The 18,338-nt window shown below is 56.1% G+C and overlaps 2 protein-coding genes across 4 annotated transcripts in view; one reads left to right on the top strand and one right to left on the bottom strand.

Annotated features, from left to right (window-relative positions):
• The window catches only part of LOC119442386 (elongation factor-like GTPase 1), a 150,554-nt gene that overhangs the window by 42,497 nt on the left and 89,719 nt on the right, over positions 1-18,338 (bottom strand). The window lies entirely within an intron of this gene.
• Positions 647-16,715, top strand: LOC119442388 (protein giant-lens). The gene is made up of 4 exons (XM_037707250.2): positions 647-1,056; positions 11,760-11,999; positions 13,114-13,275; positions 14,361-16,715. The coding sequence occupies exons 1-4, from the start codon at positions 892-894 to the stop codon at positions 14,559-14,561; spliced, it is 768 nt and encodes a 255-aa protein (XP_037563178.1). The 5' UTR covers positions 647-891; the 3' UTR covers positions 14,562-16,715.

Below are 18,338 nucleotides of genomic sequence, written 5' to 3'. Positions count from 1 at the left end.
ATGCGCCGAGCTGGTCGCGTGCCTCTCTTGTATCGCTTGTGGACGAACAAGTTCCACGCGCCTGCAGGGCAGCATCGCGGGCCAAGCGGTAGTAGCACTCGTATCTCTACTTTAATACCGAGCAGGGAGAAGGAAGCCAGGTTGGCGGGTCTTGTAAATTGCGAGCCCCTCTCTCCCATGCCGAGGGACAGCACGACGCAACCGCGGCCGAAGCAGATCACGGGAAAGGATCGGAATGACGCCGCCCCTCCTTCCCTTGCCACGGAAGAAAGAAAGGAAGAAAGAAAGAAAGAAGAAAGAAAGAAAGAAGGGAACAGAACAGGAGGGGGGCATCTAGCGTGGACTTGGACGCAACTTTCGTCCGCGGACGAAGAGCAGGGTCGCAAGTACGCACGATACGCGCCACGCAGCTCTCTCGTCGTTCGCCTTCTCCTCGCCTCCCGCATTCATCTTTCCACTCCGAAGTGTGACGTCACGAAGCGCTCTTTCTCGCCCTCTCCTCGCGGTGGAACGGCGCTCCTTCCTTCCTCTCCGCCGCCGTGTTTGTAAACACACACACAGCGAGCGCGGCCCCCGGCGAGGAGCGAATCACCCGAAGAAGGAGAAGGGAGGAAGCAGGAGAAATAAAACGAGAAATAAAGAGAAGCGCAGCGAGAAAGCGAGCTCCATTCACGAAAAAGCTTTTCCTCCTCCTCGAAGAAAAAGAACGCGCTCACACGCACGCAAGCGAAGGAGCCGGAGGAGAGGAGGCGCACCCCACCACCGCGCCCTCCTCCTCGCGGCACGGCGGGGAAGGAAGCCGCGAGCAAGCAGGCAGGCCTAGTCGATGCCAAGGCCCCGGCACTCACGCAGCAGCTCAATGAAGTCGCAGGAGGAGCCACCACGGCCGCTATGAGACTGCTGCCGCTGACGGACCGGGATCAGGCCGAAGCGCTGGGCTCGTCGAGGCCCCCGACGGCTACCGCCGCCACGCTGGTCCTGCTGGTCGCGCTGCTCGCTGCGCCGCCCGCGCTGAGCAGTGGGGCCCGCGTCGAGAGACTCTTCTACCAGAGCGGGGTGAGTAGCGCACCTGCCGCGCCTCCATACTCCGAGCATGGCCCTCCGCCCGCGGTGTCGCAGCCCCCCGGCAGTGCAATCGCGCAACCGACACCGTCCGCGATCTTTCTAGAAGCGGCACGGCGCAGATATTTTGCGAGCATGGTCGGAGCTTAGGAAGGGAACACCGAGTGCGCCGAAAGTTTCGCCATAGATCCTCGAGGATGCAGCTCAATCGCTCGGTGCAGACTCCTCTCTCCAGGCAACTCGAGACTCGTGCTTACATTATTCAAGGGCAGCACGCGTTCATAGAGGCTCGCAAAGACGCCACACCATTCAGCACGTATAGATATTGGGACATTAGCAGACCTCGAGGGCGCAGACACGATGTCAATACGAGGCGCGCTCCCAAGAGGATAAGAACACCGCTCGCTATAGGAGCACTGCCGTATTCCCGAGGCAACTGAGAACGTCAGTCTCGTACGCCTGTTTTTCTTGCCCTGTGGACGAGAAAGCAAGGTTTCACTGGCCATGACGCGGCAGGGCTCCCATGGTCACTCGAGTCGCCGCAGAGAATTGACACACGAGAGCCGCTACAAATCGGGAGAGCTTTGCCGACGCCTTGAGAAGTGGCGGCACTCGAGAAGGTGCGCGGGTGTGTCAATGACGAGGAGATAAGATTGACGCCAAGAAAGAAGGAGCCCCTCCACGACGTCGAAACTTCATTGACAAGCAGCGGTCGCTACCGCTGACGGCTTCCTGCACTTACGCCTCTCTCGGCGCGTTTTATCGAACGGTGAAGGCGTGCTGCGCACTCGCACAAGCGTGATCGTCAAGTTCCAGGTTCGCTGACAGGACAGAAGAGCACGCGTGTCACGTGAAACGCACACAGGCAGCTGCTGTTTTCGGCAGGCGTATAGTAGTGGCGGGTGCGCTTCCTTCCGGTTTCTGTACTCCGCATTGACAGCGACGCTTTTGCTTCTTACTACTTGGTATAACGCTGCTCGCTCGCGCGACACAACCCGGCCGCAAGATGAGATGTACAGAGGACACGCTGTCAGATCCCAGTGCGGCCGGCGCCGCACCGCCGCCGTTTTGTTCGTTGGCGTGCCGCGCTTCCTCGCAAACACGCGCTCGGATTTCGGAGTTCAATTTCCCGCGCGAAGCGTCGCTCGCCAATCGTACCACTCCTGCCAGGCGGCGCGAGGTAATGTGAGCGACCGTTTCGTTCGCTCTGCGTTCAGGTGCGCGCAGCGAACGCAGCGCCAGGCTTGTTCTGTCGCCTGCACCTGCCCTTCCCAAGCTGAAGGTGATCTGGCGAAAGTGACAAGCGTTTTCATCACTGTTGGCGGATAAAATCTTCTGCGTTACGTTATAGAATCGTCTCTCAGACATATGAGCAGAGCCTTGCGAATCTTTTCGCCTCCTCTCATGGGGGAGAGGCGTCAACGTTAAGCGCGTTAGCAACGGAGTGATCTGCTAATCCGAGTTTCGATACCTATCGTCGTCGCCAGAATCCAGAGAACAAAACGACAACTGCGACAAGAAGCATCGAAACGACCTGCTTGAAAAAAGAAACATAAAGAATAATAATAATGAAACGCGCAGGTATACCGATAACATCGCCCACCAGCCTGACGCAACTTTCTCTCCAGTAGACGCAATGCTTCTTCGCGGCGTTGCCTTTACACACACATTTCGTCAATCCACGTGACGCGAAGTCGACCGGTAAACGCGCGCACGCATATTCGGAAGAAGGGGGACCAGAAAAAGAAACAAAAGCCGAAGAAGGAACCGCGCAGAGGGATTGAGGGGGGGGGGGGGGGGTCGAAGAAAGAGGGAGCACACTTCCTAAACGACCTTCACAGGCCGCGCCTCGGGCCGCCGTAAGGTCGCCACCGAATACAAATCACCGAGGGCCTTTTCTGCTGCTGCCACCACTGGCACAGGTCGTTCGTTCCGGCATCTCTTCTTCCTTGCTCGTTCCTCTTTCGCCGGCGGCGGCAGTAGCTGCGCGGCGGCGGCGGCGGGCCTCTCCGGAAGCAACAGGTGCCGCTCCGAAGGCGTCTTCGCGCAGCTCCAAAATGTCAGCCCCCTCGTTCCACTCTCGTTCCTTTCCCACTGTGTTACGACGGGCGCCGAGCCGTCGCCGCCTTCGGTCCGTCACCTTGGCGCGACGTACACTCGACGGCGCCAACGGGCTGCGAAAGCCCGAATGGCGCCCGTTTTCAGAGCCCGCCCGCTACGGCGCCGCGGCCGCCAGAGGGTGTAATAAGTGGCATAATTTGTGGACTATACCCGACAATGCAAGCGCGGGTCTATAGTAGTGGTGTGCTTTTGTACAAGCACCTCACAAGGCCTTGGCAACAGCGCGCCTTCTTCGATGCTTGAACCGCCGTTTCGCGACTGTTCGCATGTGATGCGCTGAGACGTATACAGTGCAGCTAGCTGGATTGGCATATGTCTTAAACGGCGCCAGAGAACACGAGTGACAGATAAGGGCAACAGGACAATCACAAGGCTCATTGACAGCCCCAACACCGAGCATTGTGGTAATTTTGTTGTCTGCTGTGGCCCTAGTATACTCTCTGGCGACGTTTTGCAAACGAAGCCCGCTCCCTCAGAGAAAACGTGCAACCGTGCCGCAAGAGCTGGCATGGATAGATGGATGGATATTATTAGCGTTCTCCTTGAAATGGGGTGGTGGTAGATTGCCACCAAGCTCGTCACATTTACGCTTCTTCGGCGCTTACTTTCAGTTTTTAGGACCCACGGTTCGTGTTAACAAATCATTGAACACTGAAAGAAATCCCCAGCTCTAAAATCTACTCCTTATGTTCCCTGATTTTGGACCACCGATACTCCTGTGGTCTTTTACTATTCTCCAAGGCAGATTCGTTAGGCTTTCCTTACTACTACTAAATCCCAGTGCCTCGGGCAGGCTTACTATACATCCTCAGTTGTAGTATAATAGAATGCGTGATCTTAAAAGCAGCAACGGCGTGAGGACACAAAGTCCAGCTGCCTTATTCCCGCGCCATTCTAGTCAAGACTATAGCAGGGGCCACGTGAAAGGGCTCGTAATGTGTTTCATCGAAGCGATGCTGTGGAACCCCTATGCGACGTGGGACTGTAGCTGAAGCTATGACAAAACCTTTTTTTGGGGTGGTACTAAAATGTCACAGTCAAAACAATATGGCAAGGAGATCGGCAGGGCGCAACGCAGTAAAAGTTGTCATACATTTGCCAAGAGTATACGCATCACATCAAGTTTCCGCTAGCACTGCGGCTCCCCAACGTCTCTAAGCACGACTTACGTTCGGTGACGGCAATACATGTTGTCTAGTAGTGACGAACTCTCTATAATCGGCGGAGGGAATATACGGCACAAACCGCATGCATACTGACAGGAAGAAATGCAGGGCACTCGTTCACCAGGATCTGGTACGGTGTCTCTGCGTCAGAGTTCCGCGTTTTTCTGTGGCTCTTCGTGATCACCATACCAGAGACAGCCTCAAATTGCCGTTAATGTGTACATGAAAGGAAAAAAAAAAAAAGAACCCGAAGTTGAAGACTCGAAACTGGTTCGTTTGGTCAAGCACAAGTTCCCTTAAACATTTCCATGTAGGATGTTCTACAAAATAAATGAATGACACTTCGCATTTGCATCCTAGTTGTTATTGTAACATATCGTCGAGCGCAAGCTTCATGAATGCGCATTCATCGATAATGAGAGAGACAACGCCTACGTACTAGACAATATTGCGAAAGTTAGCCGCAAAAAGAAGCGAGGTGCCGCCAGGCGTAGCCGCGAGTTCCCATGCCTTATGTGTCCACGGTCGCAGCAGGCAAAACCTTCCGAGAACAGACTACACATTCCTAAAGCATGGCTACAAAGGCACACGAATTTGGTCAGTTCGTTGGCGGTAGCTATATATAACGTTCTGAAAGCGACCAGCCGCTTATCGGATCAGATACTTTTCCCAACTACATCAACAGTCGCAGCACAAGGACTGCTCGCATGGCATAGTGCATAAGTGCATATCAGATCGCCGTATCCACACACACTTCATGATTCAGGATAATATAGGATCAGCAATCACAAGTACATAAGGATCACTTACGGGTGGGACGAGAGCAGGCACTGCAGCGGCAACGACGTAAGACTATAGTTGAATCCATAAAAAAATAATAAAATAAATGAACAGAATTCAGCACAGAAACAACCACAGATATGCGACGGATTGAGTGGCTGGATGATCAGGTAGTCGCTTGAATCTACAGTCGATCTATGCACGAGAAACGCCACAGAAGGTGGTTCCGGGTTAATTTCGACTATAGTATCGTGGTGCATGTTCGTTATCGTACGCCGAAAATCTGTAAGTGCACGTGCGCTTTAGTTGAAGTTCCGCCTCTGTTAATTAGAACGCGGCCTCCAATCGAACATTGCGCTCAGCATGAGCCCCATCGAGCCGTTCCAGCGGTTAATTCTCACAGGCCGACAATATATACAGGACAATGCCAGAGGAGCATTCATCGCGGAAGCGCGCGGAACTTGCCTCAGGCGCTCTCTTCCACATCGCTGGCTCCTGACGACGCTTATTTTCTACTGCGAAAGCATGCAAATATCTCAAAGCACAACATCGCCGCCTGGTTCAGACCGGCTGTCGTTACAAAAGCAATGGTCTGTCAACAGGTCTGTCAACGTCGCTTGTGGTGTCGCCTAGCATACTTCAGGTGAACGCGTAAGCTACACGCCAAATACGCATTTCCCGGACATCGTATAGAGGTAATTCGTGCGCACCAAGCTAGAGGGGCACGACGATTCAAACGTGTAATGGCCTTAAAGTCACATAAAAACGCTAAGCTGTCACGCAAAGATGTGGACTATGAGCGTCGCGCATTCGGGCGAAGGATGTTGGCGGAAGACCTATGGCCACTATAAAACGCTCCCGAATCAAACACAAGCAAGCAAAAATACCCATCTCCAGTGATCAAGAAAATCGAAGACAAAGTCCACAAGCGCTACGCGGGTGTACGGCTCGAAGGAAAGGATGAGAGAAACATTGCAATAAGAGGTGAAGAAGCTTGAGTACCTGGCTACTGCAGATGCAGAGGGTGAAAACGGAGGATGAAGAAATAGAAAGAAAGAAGGGTTTGCGTATAAATGTACCATGGCAAGCAGCAGGGAGAGACCTTAGCTGCTGAGTATTCTTTCTATTGTCCCTCCTCGCTGGTACAAGCCCTTTGCAAAAGTGTGTTGAGGCTTCTGGTCAAAAAACAGGAAAGAATATTGCCAGGAAGTTCTTGACAGCAGCAATCTAAGTTCCGTTACAGTTTTCGACAGGACGTTGATGAGAGACGAAGCTACGTTCTTTTCCAGGTTCAGAGGTTCGCAAATGCTTTTCGGAAGCGCTAATTCACCGTAGACAAGCAATGATATCCCACGTCGCCTTGTGATGAAACGGGCTGCAGTTTTGCAGGAGTCTTACGGATCGCAAGTACGCTAGGAGAGCTCCGTGCCAGCACGGACGGACCACACACGGTCACTCATTGAAATCAGTCAAATCGCACAAGGAGGCGTAGGGGGGTGTCGATGGGGGCGTGGCCCGGTGCTCACCGGCGTGGCACGCGATATATAAAAGGACCTGAAGACCAGCGCAGGGAGTGGCCCTGCGGAACGGTTTTTGGCGGGAGCGCCCAGCAGCGCACGCGCTGTACCGTGTCGTGCTCGCTTGGTTTACGCTTTCTGCGGCAGCTGGTAGAGAAATCCTTCCAGGGCGTTCAATAACGCTGCTCTTGACATCTCTCACCGTCTCCAGACCATTGCTCAGCTCGTCCGTAACTTCAAAGGAAAAGCTCCGGATTAAGGGCTGCTATTATAACAAAATTTATTCTCTCCATCTCTTGGCGCCCGAACGAGTGTACGGTCGTCGTGGCGATGCCTTGACACCGTGCCAGCTTCGTAAAAGCTCAAGTTTGATGTACTGCGAGCACAGCGCACTCACAGTTATCAGAAGTCGACAGCAAGCGTATCTGCCTTGACCGCTAACACGCATGGCAAGTGGTAGAGCAGGCGCTATGCTGTCCCTCAACGAGGTCTTGTCTTTCACCCGAAATTAGCGACACACAGGTTCGGGGAGAAGTAATTTCCGGAGCGAAACTGCTACTACTCCGAGTCAAATTGTCGTAAAGGTCGCCAACACTGAACTCGCTGGCCAAGCGTTTGGCGTGCAGATTTCTCATGCGCTCAGGAAAAAGGTTTTGCTGCAGTAACCGAACTAGAACGCGTGGCGCATGCAAAGTGACAACGCGTTTCCCTACCGCGTTCGTTTTTAATTTTAGTGGCCCATTCGCTTCTGCAACGACACTCGGAAATGCCTCGGGCGGAGCCGAACACGATCCCCGTGTGTCGGTATAGTAGTGGTCGTCAACCCGGAGAAGTCACGAGAAGCAGTGTGTGTTCGAGATCAGCTCTACGCTGCATCCTTGCCCCTCGCGACTTGAATGGCCGAGCGCGCGAGGAAGCCCTCGGGCTGGCGATCGGGCAGCGATGAAGTGGAGAAGGGGGGCGGGAGGGGGGGATTGAGCCTGCATTGGAAGCCAAGATTCCGAGGACGACGACGAAAATGACGACGACGCCCTGGGCGCGGGACCGCACTTACTACTGCCTTCCTCGCCGGCAGGAGCAGCAGCAGCCCGCGGGCCGTCTTGAAAACCGGTTCCCGTGCCTCTGCTGCTTCCACGGCTCTTTGCATCTTTTTTTTTCTTTTTTCTCCCCCTCGGCTTCCTCTCCATTCTACGAGAAGGGGCGTGCGTACAGGGCCGAGAAGCGTGAGTGCCGTGGCGGCGGTGGCGGCGGCGTGCGTAGCGTAGAGCCTTCGTGAGCAGCGCTAGTGCGCGTACGACGACGTGCGCCGAGAAAGGAGGCGGCCGGCCGCCGCCATTCACCCCCCGAGCTGGTTTCTGTTTCCTTCACTCCCCCCTCCGTGGAATCCAAACTTTCTTTCGCTCTTTCCTTCTTTTTTTCTTTTTTTTCTCTTTCTCGTTTCTTATGCGCGCATGTATACACGACACGCAACGCACTCTCGCGTTCATTCTCGCCTGCATCCACCACCACCCAGCACCGCCTGCCGCAGCGTCGTTGCCCCAGGACGCTTGTTTGTGTGTGTGTGCGTGAGCGAGTGTGCGCCGGACGTGTGTACATACACACGCACACCAACGGACGGCACGGGCGCGCGTATTTAAGTGCCCCCTCGGTTATGCGTTCACGTATGTACGCGCGTGGTCGTTGCAGGAGGACCGACGCTCGTCTTTCAGCGAGCCTAGAGAGGGGTGGGGGGGTGCGCGCATGTAGGCGCCCACTAGGCGAGCGCGGAATAAAGGGTCTCCTTGATTGCACCCTCGGGAAAATGAATGCGCCAGCCGCGGTGGAGCCAATCCCCCATTGTTGCCCGTGAGCTGCGCCCCAACGAACAAGTGGCCCCGGAGAAAGTGAAGCGCGCTGGAAGAAGAAGAAGAAGACAAGAGGTAGGGCGCCACTCGGTGCGCTGGTATCAATCATGCCTTCTCGGCCCAGGCATCCGCTGACTGGCACGCGGGAACGCCGGCAGCCCGCGCCCGTCCCATCGGCGCGCGATGAGTATCATCGGCAGGCGCTGGCGCGGCCTGTTCTCCGGACGCCCGCGGACCATCGGACTCCTCTCCCCACCCGATCACCTGCCTCCGGGCTCTTTCGTGCAACTAGAGAGCGCCCCACGCCGTCACCCCTCTTTCTTTTTCTCTCGTTTTTCTGCTCGCTCGATGATCATCTCCATAAAGCGCGCGATCTTACGCACGGCGTCCGCAGCGTTGCGTGCATGACGTCCTTCGTTCTCACCGAAGGAAGCGCCAGAGGGGGGGCGACGATGCTCTTCCTCCTCCCCTAGGACCGGGCTGGCCGGGAAAGATGCGAACTGGCCCCGCTCCTCAGTCAAGAGTGTGCACGAACGTGATCGGCACGGGACGTGGAGAGAGGGGGAGCCAGAAGAAACCATCGGGGTGTGCATTTCCTGAGGGTGGCTCCCGCTGCTCTTGCCCTCGCATCGCGAAGACGTGGGCAGCCCACGTCCTCTAAAGGAATCTGTGCGGGCCGCGGGAGAAGAAGAAGATGAACCGCGGACGGGGCTCGTCCGCGACCAACGTCCCACCTGTCCGCGTTGTGTGTGTGCGCACGGCGCAACCACAGTTGTGCCATTCGTTCTCGGAACCACGCGCACTGCATGCCGGCCAAGCGGCGGGCAGCGGCGATCGGCAGTTCGAGGCAGCGAGAGCGGAGAAACACCGCCCACGCGTTGGGGCGCGTGGCCACTGCGCTAATAAACGGGTTTGCCATTGCCGAGAGGACGCTCACCCCGCATACCGCGGCCGCGCACCACACAGCGTTCCGGGGACACACACACACACACACATGAGTGGGGAAAAGAAAACGGCCGTGGGACGGCGGTGTGCGAGCAGGCTGACCCAGTTGGCACCGCCTGCGCGCTTGCGGCGACGGTGCCGCTGTGCGTTCCGGACCGCGCCGGAGAGGTGTTGTTCGCCCACGACGACGACGACGGCTGCGGCCATGGCGGACCCGCCGCCGCCGCGTTCGCATGCCGCGCACCGCCCAGCTGCTGCCGCGTTTTCCTGGCGTCAAAACTTCTCTCGGGGACTGGTGCGGAAGCGCAAGCGGAAGCGATTCGATGCAGATTCGAGCAGCCCGACTGCACTGCACTGAGCTGAGCGCAGCGGGAAATGAAAGGGGCCCGACGATGCTCTGCGTGGTGTGTGTGTGTGTGTGTGTACCGCGCGCACGGAATACTAAATGAGCGCGGAATCGTTTGTTTTCTGCAGGAAGGGCCAGACATTCGCAGAACAGGGCTCCCGAGTCCTCTCGGCAAAGCGCCACAATCCGTATATAACATTCCGTATTAATTACCGACAGAGTGGAGACAGCACGTCATCATGCCGTCAGACAATTGGCTGCTTATCCCCCCCCCCCCCCCCCCCCCCTGACGATTGGTCGATAGGGAGCCGGACTTTCCACGAGAACGAGTTGTGGCCAGAGGCAAGTTTTCGTTGTTCCGCTTGCGGGAGCTTGCGCACCTTACGTCGACTCGATAAAGACCGCTTCTTTATTTTATTGTGGATGGCCAGCACCGATTCACACCCCATCAGCCAGAAAATCGCGATCTCGAACCGAATCGACCGAACGAACAAGCGCGCCCTCTCATGTATACAGTATATGCAGCCAACGACAAGGGCGGCAACTTCGACAAGTAGAATTCACGAACTGCTTGGGACTGCGCAAGTGCGCTGTGGGACGTTCGGCAGACCCAATTTCGAATCTCGACCAGTGCTTGTGCGCTGTTATTATTTTTTTTTTTTTCAGTCAGTACGAGCTATCTGTTTCAAGCTCCTCTGCTTCTACTCTCGGCTATACACCCGACCACGAAGAGAAAGTAGCCATAGAGGATCCAAAAGGTCGCACGCTTCGGGTCACGGAGAAGGTCGATAAAAACGGAAATAAAAAAATGGCGCAGGCACGCTCCGTATACGGTCTATCGAAAAACGGGGAAAGCTGAGAGCGAGGCTGTTTACGCACGATGCCCACGCGCCAGGTCTCCGCGAGCCGGTGGAAGGGAGGGTGAAGGGGGGGGGGGGGGGGGGGGCAAGATGCCGAGCGCTTTCCTTAGAGAAGCTCCTTTCTCGAATCGCTGCTTCTGCTATACGTAACGCCCACGATTGGCCGAGGTCGGTCAAGAGAGCTTCCCAGAAACTTTGCCGGGCACCGAAAATAAGTCCGCCGTCAGCGTGGGCGGCTTGTTGGCCACCGACAGCCGACGCCTTCTCTTCCCGATTCCTCGAACCCTGCGTGCTGCGCATCATCGCGCGGTGATAGCGGGAGCCCTAGAGTGTACGGCCACGTCACTTGATAAATTTGCGCGCAAGCCAAGGCTTGGATGCGAAACAGGCGCACATACTATTATAGCCCGCCCGACCCATCTTGCTGCAGCGACGTCTCCATACACAGGATGCTCCATTCAAGGCTATATACCACTTCCACCCCGGTGTGCTCCCCCCCCCCCCCCCCCCCTCCCTTCGCCTTGCACATAGATTGAACCGTATTGGAGTTTCACTTGATGACGCTTTACTTAACGACGTTGAACAGTATGCGACACATACAGGTCCGTACCATTAGATGGATGGTGAGGTCACAAGTGCATTTCATATAGTTGGTAACCCCAAAACAAACGCAATGCATAATTTTAGCCACGGCCCACCGGCCGCCTTTGTTGTCTCTTTAGGAAAGAAAACGAAATCCAAGTCTCACGTGGTTAGTCTGCTTACCTACGTCTGCAGCGACCTCCGTGTCATTTCTCTTCTGCATGCAGCGATAGACGTGAACTGCCCATATCACACCTTGCATCTATTTTCTCGAAAACCAGAGCCCGCCCAGTGTATTGACAAATGAAACCGTACAAACAGGCCACGGCCAATCGCGAGCACGAACATAATTATCAGCAAAGCCGGTAGGCCGATGACAAGTCGGTCCTTATATATGAACCACAATCTTTGCGTGAACCCTGACCTGCCCCTGCCTCTATACTATACAGCGCTGCGTCCGCCGCGGCAACAGTTGGTGCATTCGGCTTTCCTGCGCAGGACGGTGCTCAATGGCGCGCTTTGTTGTTTCCTCGCAGAGCTCGGAGTCGGAGCTTCCAGAGTGCGGTCCGCGCGCCGTGTGCAACCGCGTGGACACGTACGGCACCCCGTGGGTGGAGCGCCAGTGCCGCTGCCCGGGAGGCCAGAGCTGCCCGCGCAGCCTCGACGCCCACGACGGCCACACGGTGCGCGACAAGTGGCGCCTGCTCAAGCTGTGCGAGCCCGTGGACGACCTGCCCCGTTGCCGGTACTTCAGGGACGCCGCCTGGACCGTGCAGGTATGTGTGCACATACATATACATACGCAACCGCCTTGAAACTAAACATTTCGACAGAATTACCTGTCTGGTCGGGAAAATTGATTAAGACTTAGAGATTGACTCCAACCAAATAAGGAAATTTACTAGCCCGACGTTTCGGAACCAATTCGAACCAAGAAGGAGCCGAATTGGTTCCGAAACGTCGGGCTAGTAAATTTCCTAATTTGGTTGGAGTCAATCTCTAAGTCTTAATACGCAACCGCCGCGCGTTTTCCTTCCAACCAGAACACGCGCACGATTTGCAGGACGGCGCTTCGCTCACAGCTTAAATTTGCAGAGCGGCCGCGGCTATAGTTGTCCCGCAAGAAGAATATTGACTTCACCAGCCGGAAGCGCCTTTCATTTATGCCTGGGGTCAAATGTCGATCACCCGGCGGCCTTTTAAGCGACGCGCGAGGTGTATCAAGGATAACCAGCGGGCACGGATTATTTGTGAGCAGAAAGACAGACGTTAAAGCCTAAGGCGTCGCTCGCTACATATAATTATCGCAGCGACGTAAAAATCAGCATTTGTCCTTAAGAAGGAAGCCGAGGCCTCACAACGCAGTGCTTCTGGAAAGCACTGAATGGCCACAAAATTCGCGTGGGCGCCTGACGGCAGAGTCCCGACACACCATCCTCAGAAGGCGTCCACGTGTCCATGCAGGGCTTTAAGTGACACTGTGACTGACGACATGAAGAGACTGCCTCTTTCTTGCCATATTGCGGTTCCTCCTGGGAGCAGCGCAAAGACACAATGAATGCTTTGTCAGTTGTCGATCCTCGTCGGTTGCTCAGCCTATACTTATGTTCTGCAAGGACGATGCGATTTCAGTACACCATAAGCTCGGTTTACACGAATTCGACGCGTCTCGGCGGTCGAGTCAGAAGTCGAGTCCACCCAGCCCGACACGGCTGCGTTTACATATATTTTCCAAGAGGGTTTGGCGAGTCAAACTCGCCTCGACGCTCGCTCGGCCTGACAAGCCGACTCGACGCGACTTTATCGAGTTCATGTAACTATAGCTTCATGTAAACGTAGCTTTTGGAGTGCTCAATGGAGAGTTAACCGCCGTCCTCGCCCTCCCCGCAGGCGTCTCCGTCGAACGGCACAATGCAGCAGACGGTGCACTGTCTGTGCCCACGTGGCTCGGTGGCCTACATCTTCAAGCACCGGCAGCCGCAGCTGAAAGGGTCCAACCCACTGGCGACGCCATCCGTGCTACGCTACGCCTTTGCCTGCTCACCACTCAGCGTAAGTATATACCCAGCAACATACGTGACGTGCGCTAGCCGACAGGGCGCTTCGCGAAGCGCAGTTTTAAACTTTTGCATCATCTACGCATACTCGTAACTCAGCGACGGCCATCTGCCTACGCTGGTGACCAGCAAACTAATAATAACAATAAAAACAAGAGCTTTTTCTTCTTAATGGGGGTTTTACGTGCCAAAACCAGTTCTGATTATGAGGCACGCCGTAGTGGAGGGCTCCGCATTAATTTTGACCACCTGGGGTTCTTAAACGTGCGCTACAACGCAAGCGCACGGGCGTTTTTGCATTTCGCCTCCACCTAAATGCGGCCTCCGCGGCCGGGATTCGATCCCGCGGATACGCCTGTTCACGCCTTGAATAGCCGCAAATAAATGCATAGATTTGTATAGGTCCGGTAGAGCTCGACGCCAGCCTCGAGTTGCACCGGACCAGATATTTCCTTGCGCAACAACATATAGATGTCACAGCAGTGAGTAACCAAAGGCGAATTGTGAAGTACAGAAAAAACACCGAAGGGGTTAACTTGGCAACGAGCGTATAAGGAAACAAACTTGAGCGTGAGCGCGAAAACGAAACAGGGGATGTTAACGCAACTTTTCTTCGGGAGAGCGAGTGATTCACGCGACATCGCGAGTATCCCCTGATAGTTCCGCGAAAGGAGGACAAGCTGGAGCAATAAACTTCACTTTAAATGCCCGATTTCAATTGAATGAGCACCTGATATCGTATCCGCGAGGATGACTCTGATATCGTTTCCACGAGGATGACAGAGGGGGAAAAAAAGCAAGAGAAAGGCGAGACCGGCTGGATAAACTGGGTCTCTGGCACGCTTCTTCGCGTACGTTTGCGCAGGAAAGTAAGAGGGAATAGCAGCACAGTCAGCTAATGTACGCGTGCAATGTATGCGTGACGTCGATACATGTCTGTAACGCACTAGCACTTCATCACACACAGGCGCCTAGCAAGCGGCGCTATTGAGCGTGCAGTCGAGGCACACAAAGTGTCAACAGCGCTCTCGTTGTGCGGTGCAACCATATGTAAGCAAGCGTTTTTCCCATCTACCGCAGAGGCTGCGCTGCCAGCGGAAGGAGCCTTGCCGCCTGTTCACGGTGCGCAAGAGGCCCGACGTGGAGGAGGTCAACGCCAGCACGCTCTGCCAATGTCCCCGGGGATGGCACTGCCCCGGCAAGCACACGGAGGCCGTGCCTGGACCCCGGTACGACCGGGTCCGGACGTACTCGGCCTACTGCACCGCGCCCGACCACTGATCGCGATGTAGCGGGGCGCAAGACCCCGGCGCCCCCACAGGTTGCAGAAGAGCTTTCACCCGTGTGTCGAGGCGGCACGACGGTCTACCGCTGCCACTGATGAAAGACCTCTACGGGAGTACCGTGGACATGCCGTGCACGGTGCTTGTACGGCCGCCGGGACAGATCTTCGAGAATCGTGTTTAGCAACGGACGCCGGTCTTCCGAACCTTTTCTCGTCCCGGTGACCCGGCTTAAACAAGCTCGCTACGACACGAAACCGACGCCGTTCAAGAGCAACAACGACAACGCACTGATCCTCGTGGCCCAATACGTTCGGTCCAATACGAAACGCTCAACAAAGGAGTGAAATGAACGATCAAAAGAAAGCAGCACTTTGCCTATCGGAATTTGCCAGTGGAAATGCACTCAGAGTGAGCACACCAAAAGCTTCTCCAAAAGCTCCAAAAGGCATACACGAGCCAGCCGAGGAATAAAAAAAGACCAGGGTGCATCACGAAGCACAGTAGACATAGCCAAGAGAAGACTATTGGATCGCCATGTAACGAAGGGAGATGTGCAAGCGAAACCGCAGAACCGGTGACGAATCACAAGAAGAAAATAAAAGAAAGAAAAGAAGGAAAGTGCCCCGATCGTGCAGCGATGACTAACGCCCACAGCCAGCGCATCCGCGAATGCTGGAAAGCAGCGGCCCAGAAGAAGTCAGTGCTCCTCATTTCGCGCACGAAGCAGAAAGGAGCCGGGGCCTCTCTGCCCCGAGGCTTGCCGAAGCAAGTTGCAGCCTCCGTCTGGTAGCAATTCTCGTCCGAAGAAGGCAAGCGTAAATTAGCGGGAGAGAAGTGCGAGCGGCGCACACAGTGAGCCGTAGGCTTGGCAGGGAGGGTCGACCAAGGAAGGAAGGGGGCCTCCGAAGTCATTCGTCGCGGTGGGTCGCCTGGCACATGAACGTCCCATCGGCGCCACACTGACTCAGATGGCCGAAGGCCTGGGCGTGGCACGTCTTCCCTCCGAGAAACAGCGGGAACGCTTTGCCTGCCAACGCGGAAGTCGACTCATGGCCGAAACAGGACACCGCAACCTTCGAGCCGAGCAACATTGGCAGCGTCCGCGATACAGCGCATAAGATGATGCCAGATCTAGCGGGAGTGCGGGCTGGCCGTGCTGTTCGCATCGTGGTATAACGACGAACATAAATTACTTTCACCTGTGACAATTTGCGAACTTCTCCGCCTCCGAAGAGGAACGTCCCGAGAGAGTCATCGGCCTGCAGCAGATGTTGCCGCAAGTGTACACAAAATGACCACAGAAGCTGGTTGAAAGAGATCATTGGCATTATTCGGTATAGCACAACTAGTAATCGGCACAGACAATTGGAGACTAAGGTGGAATGTCGTCGGCTGTGCATACGGGTCGAGCAGAGGAGCAGCGGAACGTCGGCGACAGTTTCGGACGAAGCAGGGTGTTCGTAGTGTGTACTAGTGAGGACCTGAACTGTGGCGACGACGCCGACGAAATGCAATGTCGCTGACCGAGAGACCTGCCCTGGCACCGACACTGGTATACAGCAATGGAGGCACGCACGAAACAGGGCTCTCGGAGCGTTCTACGAAAAAGGCCACCGGTGCGACTCTCTCAGGCCTTACTGGTGCTGCATGCAAAAAGCGTGGACCGGTGTTGCAGGGGACTTTTGCAAGTACGGACCACAGAAAACAGCTCGTGATCGAACTCGAAACGTTGGATTCATAAACAAGCACGAATCCATGCGCTCTGCCAGTGTGCACGTGCGCGTCGGTGCTGAACGCATCTTGTCTCGCGCTTGCAGCGGCGACAGTTCGACAGCAGGGGAATTTTGCCGTTGTGTGATGTGTGCGTGAACGTGTGAATGGGTGTGCGTACAGCAAGTACAGGACCGCTAGCTACCGCGTCGGGATCAACCGCATGCAACGTTCCGGTGGGACTTACGCCGCCTCAGCCACAAAGGCCGGCACCAACTCGCGCGTCATTTTTTTTTCTTCCTTTTTCTGTAGATAGGCTTTCCTTCTCCACGGAGACAGAAAGAAAACGAGAGTAAGTGTTGCCCGTTTTTACTTGTACAGATGTAAATAAGCCAGAAGGTTGTTATCAATAAATATAATTAATGAAATCATTACGAAACGAGAGTAGTTGTCTCTTCAGTAATGGGCGGACAACGTACGCCATAAGGACGGCGGAAGAGGAAAGAGAAACGCTTCTGGGAAAGCAAACACACTCGCGCACAAGGTACACGACGACGCTCGTCATCTGCACGCGCTTCCTGCGTTTTATGCGGGCCTGGCCGCCGCTGGGAGAAGCAGGTATAACACCACAGTGCAGGCTCCTCCTCGCCCCATAAATAAGCCCACCCGGAGGCCGATTAAGGTGACCCGGTGCCCGCCTCACAACAAAGGGGTCGGCGATGACCTCCGTGACCCCCCGCGTGACCCCCTTCCCTGCTCAAATTTACGATAGCGATAAAGAGTTATTAGACGTGGCAGGGCGCAGGGGCGCCCGTTCCCACGCTGCGCGTACACGCGCATCGCCCTCTCCGCCGGCTGCTGCTGTCGCCCGCGGCACCAGCCCCGCTCTCCTCGCGTGCGGCTCGGAGGCCTGCCCCCGGCCGTACGGCGGTGACACGCGCACGCACGGAGAGGACGCCGCACTATCGCCACGGGCCAGACTGCTGCTGCTGCGGAACGGGGGGCGCCGCGGCGCGAGAATCACTGCTACGGTAAGCAGCACTCGATGGACAGCGGCTATCGCGTCATCTTCCTCCGACAGGCATCACGAACACGGTAAACAAGTCGTGCGGTTGCCCCCTGCACTTTTCGCTCACGGTGCACGCTCAACGGGGAGCCCGCAGGCGCCGGCAGGCGATGTCGCGGGAGGAACGATGGACATCGTGGCGGCGTCCCGCCACCGATCGCCCGCGACAGGAGGGCAGGCAGGCACCCACGCGTGCCGCGTACAAAGCGTGCAGCCCTTTTTCTCGCACGCACACCGCAGACAGGGCACGCACGTACTACTACGGGGCGCCCAGTGGGGAAGCCCACCGGCGCGCTTCCTAATGACACAGCGCGACGACCCGGCTGCCTCCGACGCGCGCGTATATAGACGCGGCGCCGCTCCAGGGGCGCGGGTGGCTCCGTCTCGGCTCCTGCGCGCACCGGCACCACCGCAGTGGGGAGGTGGTGCACGATATTTCAGTTTCAAGGTCACAACCCAACCTCCCCGCGCCTTCCTCCCTCCCTCCGCACGCATATGTTCGGTGGGGGCAAGGAGGGGGGAGGGCCGTCGAAGAAGGGAGTGGTGCACAACGGGCGCCTTCTCCGAACGCCACAACCTGTGCTCCTCCGGCGGCAGACGGTGGCCCGTCTCTCCCTTGTCCCGCGCGGCAGGCACCTCCGCGCACGCTGACTCGCGGACGCCACCGAGTCCGTCTGCCGGGGAGCCTTCCTCGCGCGACTGTCTCCTGCACCCCCGACCATACTATTCAGTTCTTCCTTTTTTTACGCCCCTGCGTACACAACACACCCTTCTCGGTCTCCCCAGGCTCGGCTTTCTCGGGCTTCCTTTTTCTTTCTCTCTTTTTTTATTTTTGCTTCATCTTCGTCGTCTTCTTCGTGCCGGTTCACCTCCCCTCCGGCGGTTGCGCGAGGGGAGGAAAAAGAAAAAAGGCATCGGAAGAAGAAGCAAAAAAATGAAACTCGGCTCGCGACGACGACGCTCCCCCAAGACTGGACGCCTCTGTCCTAGCGAAAC

Source organism: Dermacentor silvarum, chromosome 2 (genome assembly GCF_013339745.2).
Source record: "Dermacentor silvarum isolate Dsil-2018 chromosome 2, BIME_Dsil_1.4, whole genome shotgun sequence".
Lineage (NCBI taxonomy): Eukaryota > Metazoa > Arthropoda > Arachnida > Ixodida > Ixodidae > Dermacentor > Dermacentor silvarum.
The sequence above is the reverse complement of the archived record's forward strand: the minus strand, read 5'-3'. Positions and strand labels throughout refer to the sequence as shown.

What these genes read in the sequence shown, in the direction of transcription:
- LOC119442388 (XM_037707250.2), top strand. Translation starts at nt 892, where the DNA reads ATGAGACTGCTGCCGCTGACGGACCGGGATCAGGCCGAAGCGCTGGGC. An exon ending in ACGCCGCCTGGACCGTGCAG is followed by an intron (nt 12,000 to 13,113) that starts GTATGTGTGCAC and finishes CCCTCCCCGCAG; the next exon opens with GCGTCTCCGTCGAACGGCAC. An exon ending in TTGCCTGCTCACCACTCAGC is followed by an intron (nt 13,276 to 14,360) that starts GTAAGTATATAC and finishes CATCTACCGCAG; the next exon opens with AGGCTGCGCTGCCAGCGGAA.